Source organism: Melanostigma gelatinosum, assembly GCF_949748355.1.
Source record: "Melanostigma gelatinosum genome assembly, chromosome: 6".
Lineage (NCBI taxonomy): Eukaryota > Metazoa > Chordata > Actinopteri > Perciformes > Zoarcidae > Melanostigma > Melanostigma gelatinosum.
The window spans coordinates 7,269,039-7,292,138 of NC_136639.1; the positions used below are offsets into that span (position 1 = coordinate 7,269,039).

The 23,100-nt window shown below is 46.3% G+C and overlaps 1 protein-coding gene across 5 annotated transcripts; it reads right to left on the bottom strand.

Moving 5' to 3' along the window:
* mtmr3 (myotubularin related protein 3) lies at window positions 1-23,078 on the bottom strand. Of its 5 annotated transcripts, XM_079270312.1 has the most exons (22): window positions 22,946-23,078; window positions 21,455-21,530; window positions 21,141-21,197; window positions 19,746-19,835; window positions 19,069-19,185; window positions 16,907-16,930; window positions 15,970-16,052; window positions 14,839-15,005; window positions 14,650-14,746; window positions 14,237-14,350; window positions 13,418-13,608; window positions 12,975-13,106; window positions 12,698-12,809; window positions 11,203-11,398; window positions 10,790-10,975; window positions 10,352-10,522; window positions 9,836-9,981; window positions 7,858-9,391; window positions 7,605-7,715; window positions 7,387-7,475; window positions 6,164-6,190; window positions 1-4,541 (listed from the first exon to the last, which is right to left on the bottom strand). In XM_079270312.1, the coding sequence occupies exons 3-22, from the start codon at window positions 21,141-21,143 to the stop codon at window positions 4,370-4,372; spliced, it is 3,762 nt and encodes a 1,253-aa protein (XP_079126438.1). In that variant the 5' UTR covers window positions 21,144-21,197; window positions 21,455-21,530; window positions 22,946-23,078; the 3' UTR covers window positions 1-4,369. The 5 variants fall into 5 exon arrangements, with proteins under 5 accessions (XP_079126438.1, XP_079126439.1, XP_079126440.1 ...); XM_079270313.1 differs by lacking the exon at window positions 16,907-16,930; XM_079270314.1 differs by lacking the exon at window positions 6,164-6,190.
* Between the last annotated feature and the right edge of the window lie 22 nt (window positions 23,079-23,100).

Here is a 23,100-nt window from a genome sequence, read left to right on the forward strand (position 1 = left end):
TTCTACAACAATGTAATGCTCTTTAAAGTAAATCGCTATGTACAGCTACACACTCCTCTGACAGACGTGAGAAGGTTCAAAGTGCTTATCAAACAGAAGGGGGGGGGGGGGTAATAAAGCTGCTTGGCACCAGTCTCCACCAGGACACACACACACACACACACACACACTCACAATTACTGGGCTGTTGCTGTGACGCGTCTGATGGAGCACGTCAGCGTGAGTGAAGAGAAATAAAACGCATGCAGACCAGGAGAGGGGAAAAAGAAAGCACAGCAAGGGATCATACTGATGACCTGTTCACCACGTGACCCCGACCCTCCCACGCACATACAACCACGACGCTCGTTACAATACTGAAAAGCACAGCACACGTTCAGTTTCAGCTTTATTTTGATGCACTCTGAGGCAGTGTCGTCTTAATGACGTGCAAAAAAAAAAAAAAGCCTTTTTTTTCCTATCTTTTAGAGAATTCACATTCATGGGTTGTTGAACAAGACCAGCGTGGTGGCCCACATGCCTGTGATGGTGGTGCCGATAGAGTAAGGAGGCATGCTGCCGCCGGCCGATGTGTTTACAGGGAGAGGGAGAAAGCTTTGGCCTTCAAGGGACATTACGCATCTCATTGCAGCCAAATTTAGTCTTTTGGTACCATTTCATCGTCTATATTTAAGAGATCATGAAGTGATGGCAAACGTCATCTGTCAACATTTACGACATACACTTGGAACAAATCATCCGTTAATAGGAGCGCTGCTCTAGAATAACAAGACAGCTTCACATCAACATTATAGTCGTTGGATGTTAAGTCAATATCTTGGTTAAAGATCAGTTTATCTAAATTTCTTCAGATATCAAAACACAGATCAGATTAGAGAGGCTGGTCTGTGTCGAAGCAAAATTTGAATTTCCTGCACGTTTAATGCAGTCGTACCGTCTCAAAGAAATGAGTGTTTGAACAGTTAATGCCACTCTTGTTGCTCATCGTAAGTAAATATTACATTTACAGGAATAAGGGCCAAACTAATTCCTACTTTCCGCTCTGTTTGAGAGATGGAGGTCCAGCTTTTAAACACCACTTCCACAGGAGGACAGTGAGAAAAACACTTCAAACCTGCTGTTGTTCTGACCACCTTTCAACATCAGCGCCACTGCACACTTCAATCATCTGCTGATTTGAATCCAACAGGAGATATGATCGGTGATATAAGCTCGAGTACGATTCAATATCATGCTGTCAATCACAGTTATGCATTTCCTCCGACAGTCAAAACTTTATCATCCCGAAGCACAAGTGGGCCGTTCTCTGCTGACCCGACAAGCTGATGGAGGCAGAAAGATGAAAAGATTGTCAGTCTCAACAATAAGATGACGATTAAAATGAACATCTGTGACTTTGTGCTGTACCTTTAATTCTACAGCTGACTAAGGGAAAAAATAATAATTCAATGACAACAACAAAGGCCATTCCCAATGATGTAGATGTGTAAAGTCACTCAGCTACTAGAAGCTCAGTGGGAATCTGTGTGCACACAAAGTAGAGGTAGTGTTTGTAGATGACTTTGTATGGAGCAGTGTGTGTGGGTGAGTGGAGGGGGGGGTTTATTTTGGGTTTAGGCTGTTTGTTTTGGACCACCGTTCTCTCAGTGCATCGACTTCTCATTGGCTACAGACGCACTCGTTTCATTCTCAGTCTCGCACGTGATCGGAGGTCACGTGACGCTCTGACTTAACCCCTTCCCCTCCTAATATGGAAATGGTTAGAGCCACGAATCCTTCTGCCATTGGCTGATACAAAACAGAAACGACATCGAGTGTCGCCGTAGCCCCGGATCAGAACCACCTCTCACTCTCAACGCACACCGATTATCCTGTGGCATTTGAATTGTCTGGATTTCAAACAGCAACAAACCTTGAATAAATTAAATCAAAAATAACGATCGCATTTCAGAGGGAAAACCACTGCAGCATCAAAACAGGACACCCTGCGTCGCTATTAAAAAAACACGCACACGTTATCTTCAACAGGTCGCAAAATATACTTTTTTTCTGCAATTAATAACAAGAAAACAAAGAAACAAGAAATAAAAATAAAATAACTTTTTGGTGACTAATTAAGTGAGCCACTAATCAAGGATTCTATACATTTTTCTTAAATGCTATATAGGTATCTGAATATATTATTTTATTAATTTATTTTACAAAACAGTGTGTGTGTGTGTGTGTGTGTGTATGTGTAAGGAAGTCATTGAATGGTGTTAGGCAGAGCGGGTGTCTCGGTGAAGCTTCTCTAACATATTTCATGAGGGAGTTACAGACTTTTAAAAACAAGAGCCCTTTCTGTTGCCGCTGCTCTCCTCGATTTCTCAGCCAATCGCAGCGGAGATCACAAGTGAGGTCACGGTCTACGGCAGCCTCGAGAAAATAATTACATGAAATAAAAATGAGAATGTGTTTCCTTCGGAAATTTGAACATGGAAATTAAATGTGTCAAATTCACAGCTGTGCTAGTGATTTCCACTGAGCGACTGAAAAGTGCCGCTCAGCTCCCAGTGCCTGCTGGGTAAAAATAATAAAAACAACAGGGCTGCTGTGAGTGAAGGGCGTGATGGTATGGCTAACAGGAGAGATTACTCCGCTGGTCAGTCTGTGTCTGACACACAGTGACGACGCCCCAACACGTCAGCGTAGTAACAGTCAGTCAGCAGGAAGAGCTGAGCGGCCGTCAGCTGTTAAAGGGTCACATGTTTTTAACTAGTCCCGTTTTAAGACTCACGTGGGTGATTCTGTTCAAAGATAATAAACTCTCCTCGCTGTGAACGAGATAAGTATTCAAAAGAAGTAAAGTACTTTGAGAGAATAAAAAAATCCTCAAAAAGCTTAACTTTGAGGATTCTAACGTCCTCTGGGCTGAACACAGTAACACAAACACGGCAATATATATTTCCTTTCCAAATATGCAAGTTGAGATTCAGCTCGGAGCATTTTAAAGGGTCAGTTCACCAAAATGACTAAATTGTGGCCGATCCAGTAACGAGTCCAATGAATTTTGTAAAGGAGCACTTCATCAATTCTTCACATAAAGTCAGCTCACTTATCATGAGGCAGACAACTGACAACAAGTTGTATAATGTCTTCTGTGGCTCAGGAGGGTCTTGATCAAGTCTAAAAATTATAAACTAATATAACCCTGATGATGTCATCAGGGTAGGAAGGAAGTATCGAGTTTAAAGACACGACTGAGTTGCATTTTTGGACCCTGAACCACACTAGGGGACTAAAAGTCAAGATATATCGGAGGTTCAATACTAAATCGGTGGCGTACTGCTTCTGAAATTCTTCAGCACTGTGAGCCACAAACAACAATTAGTTATTTTATAATCGAATAGTCAAACTGTAGAAAACACCCTCTGGTTCCAGGTTCTCAAATGTAACGAAATGTATTTGTTATACAATTGAATATCTTTTAGTTTTGGACCGTTAGTCGGACAAATCAAGCAATATGAATATGTGGCCTCTTAGACAATATAATGGTCATATTTCACTATATTCTGATATATTACAGAACGAAAATATGAATTGATTGACTGGTAAAATGATCTGATGACTTATTAACAATTGAAAACAACAGGTGCAGCTCCACTGTCTCCGGGTGGCAGCAGAAATCTCAGAAATGAGATCCCAAAACGACCTGAAATGAGATTTGCGTCACGGTTCGATACCACGAGAGCCAAGTGAGGTAACATAGTGTTGCAATTTGGGTGAACTGACCCTTAAAGCGTTGCCTAAACAACATCTGTGAAACATCAGCTATCCAGACATTTCCAAAGCTGAGGGACCGTCTCTGGAGATGTTCCACGTGGCTACTGATCCTACGTCCTCCAAAGTAACGAGTCCAAGCTTTGAGATGATGATGCGTAACAGTCCGACGAGCTGCTAAATGATTCAACGGACCAAAGTCCTCCGAGAGACTTCAGCAAACACAGTGAGACCACCTCCTCTGCCTGCTCCAAGGCACCAGCATGTCCAGTCTCACTCCTCGGAGTGGCGTCCCGTCACTGCCACAAACCATCTGTGTGGCAAATGTGTGCATTACACTCTCTCACTCACACCGCGTACACACACACACACACACACACACAGCGTACACGTACACACACACACACACACACCTTTCAGAGCGCTCGGCATCTCACCAACACGTCATTCAGCTCCTCCGCCGTATATACACATTAAATTCCATCTCTGCGGCACACGCACAGGCACACACACAAAGTACATGGGACATTCTGTGTGGCTCCTGTGCTCTTCTTCAGCGGCGCACCGGTGTCGGCGGCCGGCTGCTCATCCTGTCCCGCTGCTCTGAAGCTCAGTTGGAGCTGGCTGTGATGGGTTTCTCCAGGTCCAGGTCCAGGGGAGCCGGGCACAGCTTGAGGCTGCCGTAGCAGGTCTTGCAGACGCGGCTGGGCTCGAACAGCTGCTGGCTTGGCACTGGGATCTTCTGGTCGCAACAGCTGGCACAGAACACGTTACCGCAGTTCCTGCAGGGAAGCACAGACGGGTCACTGCCTCTCCACACCTACAGTTACCACGAGTCTCCTCTGCATACGAGCCGCTAGATTTGAACTCGGCCCCGTTCTTCATGCATGGAAAACAGAGTTAGCTTGATTTGATTGTCAAACATGTGATACAAGTCTAGATCGCTTATGAATTCAAAGCTGGCTTAAGGTTTATCTGGAGCTCAAACCTGCCAAAGGGCAGGCTCATTGATAGTTAGGATGAGGATGGGCACCGTTGTTTTTAACAAATGTTGAACACGAGTAAAAGAAGTGAATGTAGTGAGGACTATTTTCGGCCACGGATTGATAGATATATGTATATATTTGGAGCACTTGTGAGTATTTACATCAGCAGGATGGTGGACAGTATGTGAGAGTAGAGTGTCAAATGTTACCCAGTGCAACACTTTGATGTGTTTTCAATAGTTTTGGCCAATGGAATAAGACACACTGGTGATATACTGGGATCAATTCAGTGCTGGTTGTAGTCTTTTCATGTGATTTGACAGACTAATCCTTTAACTGCTGTTCATCATGCTGTCTATATTTCAAAATAAGAGCGCATCAATTTTTGGATCCAAGGACCAAGTTAGCTGAATGAGAATTAACGGGATTGTTTAAGCCACATTTAACGAACAAATGGGTCTCCCGTCAACAAACTGATTTACAAAACACGATCTTTTTGTTGTTGTTGCTCCGTCTGATCACAGTCCGATCACTTTGGATGCATGATAAAACAGGTGGAAGGACGAAATGATCCTCATCCTGTTTTCAGTTCCACTCTGCGGTGATGCCGCACTACGTGCCGGGTTAGCAGAGGCGCTCCGACACTCAGTGGTGCTAGCTTGATAATTCAGCCCATTAAAAACACGCTAAGATCACTAGACAGGAAGGCAGGTCACACTGGAGGCTTCAGATACCCATGCTCAGATTAGGATGTAAGGCCATGCTCACACACTGACACACACAGCCGCCCCTTCTATCTGCCTGAACTCACCCTGAGCAAAAGTTATCATTAAAGAAAAAGATCGAATTCACTCGGAGTCTCCGGTCTTTTACACCACCAAGTGGGCCGAGTGGTCTCCAGTACCATGCTGAGCTGCTGAGAGGTGAGATGCAGACGGCTGGTTTCGGGGCAGCATGCTGCCATGTTGTGTGTTGGGGGGGGGGGGGGGGGGGCAGGATGCGGATGTGGTGCTATGGCAGGAGGAGTGTTGAGGAAGTCCACAGTTTTTTGTTTTTTTTAGATTGGAATGTTTTTTTCAGGTGGAATAACAATCAGCCCCTCGACCAATCACAGCCCTCCCTCCCGCTGACAGCACCTTGCTCACACACAGCCAATTTAAAAATCGCTGAATGTAAACACATTGGCTCAGCAGGACGCACACTCAAGTCAATACATCTCAGACAAGATGAGAGACTTCCCTGAAGATTTTCTGACAACTACGACAGAATGAGAGGGAAACCAGATGCAACAGGTGAGGAGGGGGTGGAGCAGCAAGGATGGGGGGGGGGGGGGATTGGTAGGAGGTAGGTGCAGCGATGCCAGGTTAAAAGGGTGGAGGGTGGGGGGTGGCAAAGGGGACAGGGGAGCCGGATCTCACCAGACCTCCTGGACAGGCTCCCTGCCACTGTAGAGAGGGGCAGACAATGGATAAGAACTGCCTGAGCAGTGGAGAACACGTCACACACTAAAACACACTTCCTGCTGAAGATGTGCGTCTAAAATCTAAGATTGCTACAATGGTGAGATGGCTGCATTGCTACACTGGTGATTCCAGACTTCTGTGTTTTGAATCCATGGCTGAAATGAGATTTGTATAATAAGATAAATATAGTACAGATTATTGAACACAGCTTTGTCTGCAGTCCAGACCACACTGGATGAGCAACTGGACGTCCAATTGAATCCTCTCAGTGATTAAATTGATTAGGGTTGACCCCGAATAGTCGAGTACTCAATCCAAGGAGCCTGATTCCACCGTTCATCTCTCAGTCCGATCAGCAGTGGGGGAAAATGTGGTCATGAAACAAAAGATCATTCCAGAATGATCTCGTTCTGCACACCTCAAATCACCAAACTATATCCGGATACTTTGAAGTACTTTGAATGGTCAAAGTTGTTCAGTTTTCAATTTAAAATAGAACACCTGCATTTCAAACGGCAGGTGTGGAGTTGGAAAGCTATGGGTGTTTACCAGGCAGGGAGGGTGTAGTAAAGATAATCAAGTTGCATTATGGGGGATGTAGAACTCAGCGTTTTTAGACTCATACCAGTGCCTAAAAGTCAGAATATCTCAACTTCTGCTGCTTAGATTTGGACAATTTTTTAAGTTTCTCGCTCACATTTCTCACAACTTTGTGGAAATGCAATACTAAATCACTGCTGTGGCCCGTTAATGAGAGAGCAGAAAGGACACACTTGTTACTAAAAATGCGTCTTGGACCTTTAAAACATGAAGGACACGTTTGATTGTCTTAACCATATTTACTGTAACAAGTAATTATTACAGAGCAGGCTGGACAACAAACTGAAACACAATCTGTGACATGTATGTGGAGAGGAAGTAAAATCCCACCAGAAAAGGTCACTCACGATGAATTTAAGACGTATCAAGATGCAGAATGTGAACTGAAAGCTGCCTCAGCCTAATCTAGACTAGTCTGGATGTATCGGGACACATAAAGTCAGTCTGAACCGAAGAGGGGCGATCTTAAACAGAGGAAACGTCTCTTTAAGCCTCAACGGGACAGACAGGAGAGGTCAATGACAGGGATAGTGACTGAAGGTTTGAGCTTCTGCAGCTTGATAACCCTCAGTACATACCTGCAGTGATGCCGCCTGGCGGCGAGCCAGAACCTGCTCTCACAGCCGTAACACTGGGCTGCCAAATGGTCGGGGTACCAGCGAGTCACCTGTAATGTACAGACTAATCTCAGTTCTCAGCTGCCATCGACCATCATCAACTGTCATTTCTAAGAGATCTGAAGTCCATACATGCGAGCTACTTCCCTCCCTGAAATGATCTTGGCCTGGCTGCTCACCTCATTGTTCTGCTTGTCCACCTGCTCCCAGCTGGCCTCGGAGAACAGCTCTGTGCTGCAGCGAGACAAACAGTTGGGGTCCAGGTTGTACTCAGAGTCTGTCATTGAGGTCTGCATGGAGGGAGACACAGACAATCAGAAGGAGTGTGAAGGAGTGCATCATGCTGAAGTTACAACTTAAAATGTAACCATCCAGGAGGCAAAACAGATCGGCTGGTCGGTCAGTTTCATGGTCGGCCTGTCAGCATCTTACCACTTCGTCTCCCATGTCGCCGTTGATCCGGTGGGAGCCGGCGTGCTGCTGATTCTCCAGGCGGCTCCACAGTTCCTGCACCTGCTTCTTCAGAGTCTCCACCTCCATCTGGTGTCCCGCCTCGATCTGCCTCAGCCTCTGCTGGATGACGTCCGTGTGCATGGTCAGCCCGTCGTCGTCGAGGTGGCTGCGGGACGGCTGCTCCGGGCTGATGGCGGCCCGGCCCAGCAGGGCGTGGCACCAGCGGTGCTGGGAGCAGCTTCCGCGTGGATGGAGGATCAGGGAGTTGCAGCTCGCTAGGGACACCTGTCGACTCAGAGGAACCCTCTCCCCGTTCCATTTGGCCCAGTGATGTCCTCCGCAGGGCTCCCCGTCGGAGCTGTCGCCGTTACAAATCCCCTCCCTGCTGGGGTCAGCACTCACAGACTGAAAGGCACTGACCGAGGGTCGCTTGCAGCCCCCGTTTAAAGTTCTGATAAAGCCATGCTCGCCTGCCTCCAATGCTTTCTCCTTCCTGGAGCAGGGCGGTTGGTTCCTGCCGTCATTGCAGGGCTGACGGGCCGGACAGACGGGTGGCTGTGCTGGTGGCTCCATCCTGCTGCAGGCCTCTTCAGTTAAAGTCTCTGTGGAGCTTTCCATCAGGGAGGCCCTCTTATCCACCTGCTCCACTGACCCCGAGTCACCGTGGTCAGGGCAGGTCTCCTCATCCACATCAGGCTCTGGCTCTTCAGGCGACCGGTCCACAAAGCCGTTAGTTATAGTTCTATGGGCTGCAGGCTCCTCTGGCTCATCTGAGCCGGACTCACTGGGTCCATGTGCAAGCTCCTCTTGCATAGAAGAGTTCTCTACATCCTGCTTCTCCAGATCCTCCGGGGCCCGAGTCACCTCAGCTGCTTGTTGATCGAGCTCCTCTGCCATCTGTGTGGGCAGAGGGGGAGACACACCCTCCTCATCAGCCTCCATTACGCCATTTACTGGATGGTGACCATTAGCAAGCGCTGCTCTCTGTATCTCAGTCCCGTTGACCTCAGCACACTGATCCTCCTCTTCAACTTTTGCTACTTCCTCTGACTCCGTGTTAACGGTGTCAGTGACCTGGGTGACAGCGGCACTTCCCTCTCTCTGAACATCTGCTCCCGCCTCCTCCTTAGTGGCTTCCTGAAGGATGTTCTCCATTTGGCCCTCCGCCACGCCCACCGCCACAGAGAGCTCCGCCTCCTTTGCTTCCTCTCCCGTTGCTGCTCTGCTCACAGAGGCTTCCTGTCCGAGCTCAGCGTGCGAGCCCCGGGGCTGCGGGCTGTCCTCCAGTTCAGAGTCCACTCCGTCTGGGTAAGGCCCCACCCCGTTAGGCCGCACCTCCTGGTCCGGGTTGCCCCCTCCCTCGGGCCCCACTGCCATGTTGAGCTCCAGAGATCGCCGGTGGTCTTGCCACTTCTCATTGAGGCTCGGGTCACTGGAGCGGCGGTTAGGAGCCAGAGAGCTTCCCAGCTCACATGCACTGGGCAAGTTGTCGAACGAACGAGTCTTCGTACGTCTGAAGGGCAAACAAAAGAAGAATTATGCTCAGGAAACAACATGTCATTACATAATAATGAGTCAGTGTGTCTATGACGAACCTGCCGCTGCACACACAACCATTACAAAATGTTTAGTCGACAAATAAATCACGTCAGTCTCATTAAAACAAGAAAAATGCATTCAGACCTAGTATCTTTAACTTAGAGCTAGCATAAATCATGCCATCATTGAAATAAATCAACTTCCTGCTGCTCTTCCTCGATGGTATGACTGTCATGAGACACAAGATAAGTACAGCGTAAAACTGTATCTGTGACTGGGAGGGCCCGAGCAGAGCAAAGTATCTGAGCAGTGGAGTTGAAACGGCCGGCCCGTCTGGCTGTGGGAGTCCTCGACCTGTGTTTATCTTACATGAGGGAGGAAGAGAGGGGGGGGCCGGGTGCCAGCGCGCCAGGCTCACCTGCCCAGGGGCGCATCCTCAGGGTTGCCACCAGGCACCGGGTAGGGGGCGCAGGAGTCATCTGAGGGGGTGGTGGGGGAGGAGCTGGGCAGGTAGACCACCGTCCACAGCATCAGGTTGCGTACGTGACACACTGGGTGGAGAACCTGCAACAACAGCTGCAAACTTAGCTCGGTGTCATCAGAAGAGAGAAGGGAAATGACAAATAATAGCAAAACAGCACATAAACAACAGTAACCATAAGAATCAAAATCTCACAGGCCAAAACAATTAGTGAGAAATCCAAAGACATTATGACATGCATAGCTCTGGGGCTCATCTTTCCCACAATGCATTAGAAGACCTTGCCGTCTGAACCTGTAGGATTTGGAAAAGCCCCTTTGTTTTCAATTCCACTGAGACATTTTCTTTAACGTCATAAACTTAAGTTCCTCGTTTGTCTTCAAACCAGAACTAGCAGTAGCCACTTCCTAAAGGACTCAAGGCTCAACACTTGGTGATAGACAGAGGACGTACTGTCTCGGAGTGGGAGGAGTACAGCATGTTCCTCAGTGTGCGGTTCGCCGGTCTCAGCAGGGACCAGACGGAGCAGGTCCGCTCCTGAACGTGGCGGTCCTCCCTCTCCTTACCGCTGTTACACAGGAAGGTGCCGAACAGACAGGAGTAGGTGTGCTGCACCATTTTCACCTGCATGCACACACACACACACACACACACAGACACGTAGAGGCTTGTATACACACTTCAGGTATGATAATAAGAGCCGAGATGCCGGGAGCTTCCTAATACGACTTAAGAACACACCAGACTGGAACTGCATCAGTCGCTCACAATCAGAAAGTGACATGAATACACTTGAAACAGAGGCACTGCTGCATTCTGAAGCATCTAACCTCAGGATTCTGTCAGACTTCACTGGTTCTGTTTGACATCAGACACCAAACTTTTACGCACCAGGAAGGCCTCGTTAAACTCAAAGGAGCATGGGAACTGCCTCTGCAGCTGGTGAACACAGTCCAGCCACTGCAGGAAGACAGGGCAGCGCTCGTTCAGGTCCTCAGAGTTTTCCCCATGGCCACAGCGGTCGGCAAACTTGTGGCCGAAGTCAAGCCAATCAGTCTCCACCAAAACCTGGAAGCCCTGCACAAAGTCGTCACAAGAAACGGTAGTGTGACACTTTTAGACCAATCACACACACCGTATTCTTTTTCACATAGAAACAACAAATGCTCATATTGAAGTGGAAATCTCACATTTATTACATATCCTATGTCAATGTTAGGAGAGTGTACATGGGAACATACCCCCAAAACTAAAATAAAGAATGCTAACAAAGGTCACAAGGGGCCGTGACGGAACTTCAGTACCTCAATAGTGCGGTAGTAAGGGTCCAGCAGCACTTTGGACAAAGCAACGATCTGAGGGGTGCGGTCCCAGCCGTCAGAGCAGTGCACCAGAACGGGCCGGTGGTCTCGGTCCACAGCGTTGACCACCAGCAGCGCCGCCTTCAGCAGCAGCGACAGGTGCTGCAGCCACTTGGTGCTCTCCAGTGCAGAAAGCCAGCTGCAGGCACACAGACATCAAACAAGCAAGCACATCAGAGGACCTCATCCGCCTCAGACACGTGTGTGATAAGGACGAGTACATAGCATGGGCTCGTGCCACACACCACAGCATTTACAGCTACATCGAGTTAGCAGCAACGTCTCTGACTTTGTACAGCTGAGAGCACAACCATGATGTAAATGTGTTCGGTAATTATTGTTTCTTAATATTTTCCATCTGAGAAAACAAAGTGTGAACTGATAAGTAAAATGGTCCTGATGTAAGCCTGTATTTACATAATGCGTACATAAGCATTTATTGTTTTAAAATCTGCAATAACTTTTTTTGGCCACTTGGGGGAAGCAGAAACAAGCTGCGAACAAACAACATATTGACACCTATTAAGTTGAAAGGTCACACGTGTAAGCAAACATTCATATAATCTATCCGACACGTCTGCTAAGTGCTCAACTGTGTTCACCAGCTAGCTGCTAAAGTCACTGTACACTTCCTGCTCAGCACCAAACGACAGACAGTCATATTCCAAAATATTGCATGACCAGCGGGCGACATGTATACACCTTGACCTACTTACATTATGAGTAAATGAGTAAACTTGCCTTATCTTATCGGGGTCATTATCTAAATCATTATGTGTGTTTTGTATCGTCCATAAACAGAGCGTATGTAAAAGAGACAGATAAGCCTGTAAGTCTACAACTTAGTTCTATCACGCTTTGTAAACCAGCCTGGTGGGGCGTCTCACATGGGGCTTGGCCGGACACAGCCCAATAAATCCAAATGGATGTATCTTTACACGACGGAGGATAATCTGGTTGTGATGGATGGATGCTTTGTAAACTGATACACCAATAAGAAAAACTTGTGTAACCTGCTGTTTTTATGCATAAACACCATTAAATGTGCAAAAGGCACTACGAGTAATACTCAAATAAAGAAAGTACAAAGGTGTATGTACATGTACTGTATGTTTGTGTAAAAAACGCTGGATTAGGATCTAGAGTTGGGGGGATTTTTGTCCTCTGATTGGATCTCTTAAATCACTTTCAACAACGTCCTCTTAAGCCAGAGTGATTCAGTTACATGTAGCATTGAGTCTGGGAGTGCAGGCAGAAAGAGATCCTCCACTTGGGGTTGGGCCCGGCTTTCTAAATCAGGCCCAGATGTATCGCCAAGGCCAGCTGTGATTACTGACAGTTACAGCAAAGTTTGGAGTTTAATAGTTTTAGCCTGCAGAGCTTTAAAGTTGCGACTATAGGAAGTCAGATGCACTCCTGGAGGCGGAAAGAAACGTACTTGGCTGGATCAGGTATCTGAGTGCAGAGGAAACGCAGAGACTGGAAACTCTTGCGGATGGAGTGGATGTTGGCCATGCCCATGAACACCACCTCACAGTTGGGATAGTACTCTGGAGGAAAAAAATGGTTAAAGAAAAGAAAGAAAGAAAAGCTGGAGGAGCTTTTCATTTCAGCACACGGAACAAATCACATTTGCTGTTAACTGAGCTCCTGAATCCACAGCATCCATTGACCTACGTCTGCTTGTAACCGGGGACTGAGCCGAGGAGACCTACCTGGGCATTCACAGCCTCCCCCTTTGGCCCGGTTAGCTACGGCAGCAGCATAGGACCTGGCGTCCAGGATCAGTAACTTGTGGGGCTGTGTGGCCAAAGTCTCCACCTCTGAGCTGTTGGTCATGGAGGATTCTGATGCGGACATCAAGCACAGCAAAATGATCTCTCAGTACAGGTTGTATGAGTGCAGGGCTTCATTATCACAATCAAGAAGTGCAGAAGACATGAATAAGTCTCATCCAGGCACAACCATCAGAATCGAAACAGTTAAGTGTGAGTTTGTTTCCGTTGGCTGCTTCAGACAAGCCCTAACGGGCCGCATTGCACAACGGCGTCTGCTGTTCATGCAGACAGCAAGATATTGTGGAAACATCCATCTGTGTGTGTACTGAATGTCAGTCAGTGAGAGGGCGAGTGAGGCTGACTGAGTGTGAGCCTCTCACCAAAGTCGGTGTCGGGCAGGTCAGTGCCGTTGGTGTAGCCGCCGTTGGACAGGTGTTTGCGGGAGCTTCCGTCCACGGCGCAGGCCTTGGCGATGGACTGAACCAGGTGCTCGTCATCAGCGTTCCTCCAGCCCCACCAGCTGACCTCTGGCTGACCGCAGCGGGCGATCACAGCTCCGGTGGTCTGGTGCCTGTGTGTGGAGGGGACCGGGGAGAAGTTAGCCAAAACACAAGAGAAATGAAGACTATGGTGGTTTATTTCATCTGGGATCTAATCTTATTTACAGGAAGAAAATACTATTTGCTGCTACAGTATGTGGGTTATGACATCATTTACCATCTATCCATTTCTCTTGCACAACAGTCTTTTTTATTTTTTGACTTTTCTTTCATTTTCTTAACAAAGACAAATAGGTGGCCAAACTTTGTCTCGTATTTCTGGTTTGAGTAGTTTCCAAAAAAATCAAAGGTTCTCGAGCGCCGTTTAATTCACCATAATAATAATAATTCACTGTTGCCGTGACGCAGTGTGTTTCACAGGTTAAGTCAGTGGTGTTGTCCATGTTGACAAACTCTGAATAGAGCCAAATTGACAAATGTAGCCTGGAGGGAAGAATCCATTAGTTAATCAGCTGTATGCTGAGGGTTTTTAAAACAAAAGTAAACTCTGTCCACAGTGACACGGCTATAAAGCCATAAAGATGCTATCTGAAGATGGTTTAATTCCTTTCACAAACAAAATCCAAAAGAAAGAAGGCTTTTTATTGCCGCGTGGCTGTTCACAAGTTTGACCTTCTACCTCGATTGAAACACACCGACCTATAAACCACAGCAGGAAACCTCTTCCAGGAGCGGAAGGCTGCCACATTCTCCAGCTCCTTGTCTGTGATCCAGGCTGGCACCAGGAGCTGCTGAGGATAGCTGGGGCAAAGCCTGGCAGAGCAGATGGGAGAGCAAAAATATTCAACAAAGACAAAGTGGGAGCACCAAAGGGCTGTGGTGGCTCAACGAAAGTCTCCGTCTACAGACACCTAATCCTGGGCCGGGCTCTTATCAGCCCAGGGTGCAGCACCAGTGGAGTACAATAACACAAACACCCACTGTCTAACACACACACACACACACCGACTTGTGCCGTTTGCCAATGAAAGCAAAGAACGGATCCATCTTCTCGCTGGGAGTGATGGGAAATCAAAACAGCAGCAGGCATCCTGAATGAGAGCTACTATTACCTGAACTTGCTGTTGATGTCAGATATCCTCCAGGCGTTCTGTGTGTCAAAGCCCATCCTCTCAACCTCGTTCTTGAACCAGGAAGTCACGTGTTCTCCTACAGAGAGCGGAGAAGTCTGATAAGGCCGGAGCGGGGAGCAGAGGTTCTACCGGGGGTTACGCGAGGACGTGCGAGCGATAGTCGGGTACCTGGTCTGCACAGCTCGCCGGGCTGCTCCTTCTCGCCAGCGTACACCTCCATGCACCAGGCGTGGAAGGCGAAGGAGAAGAGGTTCTCCAGGTGGGAGGGAGGGCGCACTACTGCATTCAGGCGTTTCAACCATTCCTGACACTGCTCAAAGGTGGAGAACTGACACCTGTGGATCAAACGCAAAAGCCATCATTACACCTGGATCAAGCTACAACATATTATCAAAGCGCAAGGCTGCTACTTCAAAAATGACATCTACTTCTGAAAAGACGGGTGAAGTGAGGATAGCGCTACCGGTTACCAACAGGCTCGGTAGGGAGCAGTATTTTACTATTTGTAGAATTAGATTCCAGTCGTGGCTGCGAAGGAAGCTATATTTTCATGTGAGAAGATTGATTTAATAAGAAAACTCCTTTAAATCCAAATTGAGGATTTCGTTACGAGTTTTTTACGGGTGATGATGTCATATGACGGCAGACATTCAAAGCTTCACTTGAAAACCTGTATAGAAGAAAATAAAAATAAAAAAAGAAGACATTCAGTTGAGCTCCAGTTATTTATTCACCTACATTGTACCGTTCTTATTTTCTGGTTCAGGCGCTGGGTTTTAAAAAGGTTTGGCAGTTTTCATCCACATTGGATCACTGCTCTCACACTTTAATGTGTGAATAACACTAATTAGTCAACTGTAATTAGCGTTGACAGAAGGGCACTTCTCCCAAAGCGTTGAGGGGAGACGGACTGCTCGGATATGAACCAGTACAGTTGATGGATCTTTCCACCGTGCTGCTGACGGTAACAAACAAACCTCATTCTGTTTCTTGGTGAAGCTGCTCTGTTGGTTTCGGGTAATTCTGGGCCCATCTTGGTCAAACACACAGTTTATAGCTGGAGGATTCCTCCGTTACCTTTGCAGTGTGTGTAATGTTTAAGTGGTAACCATAGCAACCTACTCGTCCTAATTATAACACCTAAACCATCCTGCGTCTGGACTGCTGTGAGAAATGTCAGAATAAATGCTGGTGATTTAAAGTTATTTGGCGTTTTCTTACCACATTCCCTGTACCTTTAACAAAGAGGATGTTATAGTAGGAGTGACTTTAGGTTGAGGAGGGTATCACTGGTCATACCTGACGACTTTACAGTCCTTACAGGTGACGTGGAGCTGGAACATATCCCGACACTCCGCGCTCTCTATGAGCTGAAGAGGAACCTGTGGAGAGAGAGAGAGAGAGCAGGAACATCAACTCTACACCCAGTCAGACTTTAAACAGCACAATGAATACATTACGGACCTAAACGCATGCAGTCAGTACAAGTAGTGCGGCAGATTGCAACTGACAATCCAATTAGTAAATTAGTGGTGGTCTACGGAGAAACTCCTTCACGGAAATAATCAGCAATTTCACGTTTTAATTAAAATATGTAATTGTATGAAAAAAAAAAAAAAAACACCTTTCAGACACATGCTGCTAAAACTATACAAGTCACACAGATTACTTGTCCAGGTGCATCCCATTAATCTTTCCCGTCACATCTCCTGAGCTCTGTTAATGTACATTATCTTCTTAACAAAAAACACTCAACACTAGATCCAGAGGAGCCTGCATCTGTAGTTCCCGTTCGGCCCAGAGCTAGTCTTATCTTTACTCGGCAAATATTATCCAAAAGTACAAAACTGTCATGTGCTTATGACTTAAGAGCATACTTTGAACACTGCAGGGAAATACCTATGCTGCTTTTCACTAAGCTCCGTTAATTAGCAAAAGAGCGGTGTTCAGCAGCGCAGCGGGGTTTCATAAAAAGGCTCAAGCTGCCGTTCACACACAGTCCAGAGCCGTGCACCATCGGCAGCCAGTCAATTAGCAGGTCAGTCGCTCAAGATTGGCACCTTCGATGCTTGTGTGGATACATTTTGCCCACACGTATTTTAGCACCCGGTGTTTAAACAGGGTGAATGATCAGGATTCTACTCCTCCAGCCGGTTAACACACAGGCACACACACAAGTTACACACACACACACAAGTCAACCACTCCACGTCGTGCAGCTCTGCAGAGTACTTACTGACACCTCACAACAACAACAACTCTATCCAAAACAAAACAGAGAGAAGTTCAATGTAAGAGGTGCACGTTGGTTTGGAACTATCTTCGGTCCGTGAGGGGCCGCACTAGCAGCCCTTCCGGATGTTTCGAGGGTCCTGCTGCCACAACTTAATTCCTGCCCTCTAATCTACATCACAGTTCCTCTGCTGCTTGTTAGCAGCCTCTCGCTCTCTGGCGGCACCTCCCACCCCATATGTGCGAGCTCTGACAACTCTGCCATGTCATGCATGCAGATGCCTCGTCAAGCCGTCCAAATATGTGTGAAGTTGGCTGTGCTCGTGTGAGCACAGAGAGGCTGTGCGCGAGCCAAGAACCACGGGGCTCATTAAGGTCCAATTAACCTCTGCAGAACCTGACGGGCAGCCAGAAGACAGCAGGAAGCAGTCAGATGCATGCAACCACCAGAACCACTGGATAAATCCTAGACATATGGCGGTTTGATTAACTTAACAATTACATGTAATCATATGGATCAGTTTGAGGAAATGACAAAATTTGGGATTTGGTACTTGTTCCTGTTTTCAATATGGAAACGAAAATCTTTTTCATACCTTACCTGAAGGGATATATACAAAACAAAAGACTCAGATGTTACATGTTAAACTCAAACAGCTGCACAATAACTTTGCTTTAATGAATCAGGGTAAAAGTATTTTAGTCTGCGTTCTATTTAGTCTGGTTCGGCTTCACAGTGCACAAGTTAAAGCCGACCAAATAATATAACAGCAGGGCCAAAGTTGTTTTCTCCCTAGAACTCGGACAAACTCCTCCTCCAGTTTATCTCAATGCAGCTATAAACATCACTACTTTTGAGGACAACATTAAGCATATTCTGCATGCTCTCTTTGGCCCAGATGGGAGGTAAAACATCAGACTTCTGAAGAAGTCTAGGTCGGACCTCTCCCACTTGGTTTTTACCTGTTTCAATCTTAACAAACACCTGCTCAGTCTTGCCCTCAATCACCTGCATTTTGGTTCACTTCCTGCAGTTGTGTCCGATTGTGTTCCCACTGCAATCGAACCGCGTTAGGGTTCAATTAAAACATGGTTTGTGATCCTAAAACTGTCAACGTTTTGATTTAAACCCGGGGCTGGATCCAGATCTGATCTAAGAACAGTTTTGAAATCTAACCAAACCCTAATGGAAAATGTTGGTACTTGACAGTTTTGATACTTTACAGCTAAAGACACATTTCAGTCAGTACCAACAAGAGATTGAAGATTGATAAACATTACTTTTACATTATAGCTTTACTTTTCTTATGGTCAACAAATCCCATGAAAAGACTAAAACCAACATGTTGGGCCATCTGTCAATACTTTCTGGCTCTGGGAAGTTTGTCTATAGCTCTTAGCCCCATTCATTCTTACTGACACAAATCCTTAAAACCTGGTCACAAATATATAATTCAGTAGAATAGATGGGGACTGTAGCAATTGTAACTAAAGCAGGAGGAAGTTCTGTGCACTTCCCGAGACTATTTAGAGCCCCAGATTGTGTGCACTATTGGGCATTTACAGCTGCAGGATGCCGTATGTGGAACAAATAAACGACAGTCGTGTTGTAATGTAAAGTAAAATGTAACCCAGCGCAGTGTCTCACTGTTTTAGTCGCTTTGGAACAACACAGCCAAAACTTGGTAAGGATATTTTCATTGCTGTTTTTGGTCTTTTCATGGGATTTGTTGACAATAAGAACACTTTAGAATATCACCAGACGGAAGGAAGTGAAACAGCCAGAAGCTTTCCCCGTAGCTCATGATTTGTCATGATAGCGAGACAGCGAGAGCGCGAGAGAGCGAGAGAAGGCGTGACTGTTATGAATCCCCTGTGGAACCACTGCAACCAAGGCAACGGTAAGTGTGGAGAGAAAGCAGAGCGGGCAGCGAGTGTAACAACAGAGGAGAGGAGGTGAGGAGTCACATGTGCTGCCAGTGCAGATCAGCTTTGAATGGTCTGGTCACCACAGCGCTGGCACAATGGCCCCTGACTCTGTCCATTCACACAGCATTAACACACACACTCTCACCCGGCCTCGAGTGGAGACAAAGTATTTCATTCTTCGGTTATTTAGAGATCTGACCTTGAAGCTCGTCGCTCACTTTTCAAAAGATAACTTACGTTGACAACGGACTCTTTGAACTTGATGTGTAGACGGTAGTTGGATGTTGCGATGATGGCGTCCTCTGCTCTCCCCACATACTCTGTGAACTCCCCATGCAGCTGAGGAAAGGGAACCTGGCAACAGCAGGGGATACAACATGTCATACAAACACAGATCACCGGATCTATCTCATATTATATATATATATATATATATATATATATATATATATATATATATTATATATATATATATATATATATTATATATATTATATATTATAGGTACAGCTATGGTTTTAAAAGTACAGAATGTACCCTTATTTACCACTGCAAAAACTTTTTCCAGAACAAACTAGTGAACTTTTTATAGAACCCAGCAGCTTCTCTTTAAAAAAACAAAAAGAAAAGAGGGGGGGGGGGGACTCATGGCCATTTAGGCTGAAAAGCATTAGCGTCTGCAGTACTGAGCAACACAGACATTAAAATACCGTAAGTCTCTTCTTATTTTTAGATTACAGAGCTTCAGATATCACTTGACTTCTGAGACCGGTCAAACTGAAAGTGAGCTTAAGTCACATGTTGTCACCGTGATTATGTGACTGATTACAGAGGAGCGACTCACCCACGTACAAACACATGACTGACAGGTTAACTGGTTTTTTACAGCACAAGATAAGCGGCGACTTCCTCACCTGCATGTCTTCTTCCTCCAGAACGGGGGACTTCTTGGGGAAGATCTGATTGGCCTGGATGCACTCCAAGCTCTGCTGCACCTCCTCCTCCTGCAGAGAAAGAAGGTCAAATAACTCTTTGCTGAACTAGTATCCACTTTAACAACCACAACCTTCTTTCAGGCAGATTGTTTAGTTTTAATATGGCTTTTAATACATCTGTCCAGGACCGGCTGAGTATTTTCCTGTTCATCACCCTGCTCCACATTCACAGCTTTGACAACTAAGCTGCCCTGTAGGAATTGTTTGGGTAGTTAACATTTCACAAAAGACGTCTCAGTCGTCATTTTGGGGGGGAAATGAAGTGCTACTTCTCCATTTTGTCTAGATTGTCACAGCTTGAATTGGCTTCTACATTAATGTCAGAAGTGTCACAACCCGTGTTGTAACAGGGAGTTGATTTAAAGCCAACGTGACAGGACTGCATTCATGCTGCTTTGCATGGATGTCTTCTACTCCCCGCCCACACTGTAACGTGCAACCCAGGCCAATTGACTATAATCACCCCTTGTGCAACAAGCCACGATATAACAGATGCCAGAGTCGCTCTAAATCTAGCAATTGACATAGTCACTCATTTACACAAGACCCTGGAAATGACAGAAGAGCCTAAATCAAATGTCTGGTTGGCAAAACCAAATTCGGGACATTTTTTTCATTTAAAGGCAGTTTTCATCGACAGGCTTTCATGGTGGCCAGAATGTTCAAGGTCACGGTAGTCTTATGCAACATATTTCACAGAGGGTGCCCATCGGTGGGGAATGTGAGGCCTGGATATACGAGCAGCGTCAGGGATTCTTCCTCAAAGGCAAACTGGTGGGAGGGTGGGGTGGGGGGGGAGGGTGGAATGGCCTTGTGCTGACAGACATCAACAAGAATCTATGGGGCTGTTTGGCCAGGAGAAGAGTTTAGTCCGAACGGTCTGCAAAGAAAGATTAAGGTGGTCGAAAGAGATGGCAGATAACTGACAGCGGCAGCTCATGCTGACTCGGCATGAGCCGAGCTGATACACGAAGTGGTCATTGCTGGAGGAGCAGCCAGCTGAGGCCAGCCAGGGGTCAGCAGTCACACAGCAGCATGCCAAGAACACACACACACAGTTCAACAGGCAACACACCCGATCCAGTGGTTGTATCATGATGCGGCGATACAACACGAAAAGCTGCCCTGCTCAGACAGCAGCCTTGAAGGACCTTTGACACTGTTGCAGCTGATTTGACTGTCTGCTCCCTGGTAAACAGAGCTGATTGAAAGGGGAAATCAATGGAGAGTTCCCGATTCTGCAGAATGCACCCAGGTCCACGGGACCCACAGCAGTTACTGTCCGAAGCATGCATGAGCTGAAAGGTACTTTACCATGGCCCCTGTGAAGGAGTGTGGGTCACCCAACGAGGAACTCCTGCCTGGACCAGTCTGTACGGGAGGAACACAGAATATTGAGAGATGTCAATCATATATGGGGCACAAAGCCATCATCCTCTTATATGTGGTCTGATCACAATTTAATAAATAAAATTCATTATCAAAATACTACATTGGCTATTCTGTCTTGTTATACTCAGTTGCATCAGTTATAGTAAAGAGGGACAAATGTACCGGAGGACACATTTAAAAAGGAACAGATGGCTGGAAATGTTATGTTGGTTATGTGATTTAACTTTTAGACTTACCACAGACAATCAGTAACGGACAATGAGTAGTCCTGATGATCCTGTTTGGAGACTCTCACAAGTAAGACATGGAAATCTGTGAAAATGAAGGCAGATATGCAACTGAATAATAAAGCAAATGGTTTTCCTTACAAACAGCAGACTTTCTCAAGCTACAGAGGCTCGTTTGATTCCCTTGCAAATATAGCTGTACTGGTGGTCAGAGTGGTTCGCATGCAAGCTCAGAGATACCACTTAAACTCAGTTGTGGAATGGAAAAAGGCCAATGGGGTATAGAAGCAAAGGAAATCGACGGTCTAGCCAACATGCAGGCATGGTTCAGTCATGCTAACCGGCTATTTAATGTTTACCTTCAAAAAGAAACAAGAACACATCCATGCATAAAATACATTTCAAACCCCTGCTGCTAGGTCAACACATGCTAATGGGAGACATGGTAGATGTACTAGCTTAAAATAAACATTATGTGTGCAGGCCAAATTATGTTGATATCATGACAGAATGTCCTTAAAGTGATATCGCCTAACATCTCTTTTTGAATCACGTAACCTGTTAGAGATCTCTCAGCATACAGGCCCACAAATAGTTGTAAAGGTCAGCTACCCTTACAGATACTTAAATCTGATCTGAGACTGTCGGTGAATGAGCACCTCAGCACACCTTTTGGGGAAGATTTACGATGCCAAAGGGCAGAAAAATTTGACAAAATTCCCACTGCAGAGAAGTCAGACCAGGACTTTGCGTCTGCTCGTGAGAGTGTTGTGAAGTAGCAATGGGGGTGTGTCATTAAGTCACTGACTGACGGGTCCAGCTCTGACTGCTGGTGCTACCTGATAAAGCATATCTGCCACACACACAGCTCAGTGTGGTCCTGAGTTCAGGCTAAACCCCTCAGAGCCTTAACGGTACTCCTGTCCCGTGACAGGCCACCACGCATCACAGGCTGCTGCATGCGCAAGCAAAATAGCCCCAATCTGCAAAAAATAAAGACTGACCGAGGCGATAAACTGCGTTGACTTTGCTAACTGTAAAAAGTTAGCTTCACTGAATTACATTAAGATAGGCACTAAAAATGATTAACGTTAACTTACACAAAAGCATAACATCACTGATGCCCTTCCTTTTTTTTAAGAGTAAGTTAATGATACCATTAAGCTCGATTGTCTGCAGCTAACGTCAATAGTTAGCTAACGTTAAATAGCTAAATTACTGCTAGCCAACACTTATGTGGATTGAAAGCAGCCGACATTAACGTTTACTAGTAAACAGTGTGGTGTTGTGTTGCTATCTCATCGTACTTTGGTATTTCCCATTTGTATCTTTGTGGCATAGACCAAGGCAGTAAGCTGGCTAGCTAGCTAACCTTAGCAGGTTTTGCTAGCGCAGCTCTCTGCAAACTGTTTTTGTTGTCATGAGATGGAGGGCGGAACCCAACACGGAGGCCTCTGTCAAAACACACCCGAGGAGACCGAGCACAACCGGCGGACTCACCAGCGAAAAAGGAGTGATGAAGAAGTTAAAAAGCCACAGATTCACCCGAAGCCCGTGCAATTACTAACGCAGCAAATAAACCTCGATCGAAATAAGCATTAGTCATATCCGAGCCGAGGCCAGCTTCACTGCGTCCCTCTCCAGCACCGAGCAGT

Bases quoted from the DNA above. Each gene is read 5' to 3' on its own strand.
- mtmr3 (XM_079270312.1), bottom strand. The intron at 16,931-19,068 runs GTAAGTTATCTT...TGTTTTGGATAG, and splicing joins TCAAAGAGTCCGTTGTCAAC to AGTTGTTGTTGTTGTGAGGT. The intron at 10,976-11,202 runs GTACTGAAGTTC...GACTTTGTGCAG, and splicing joins CTTACTACCGCACTATTGAG to GGCTTCCAGGTTTTGGTGGA.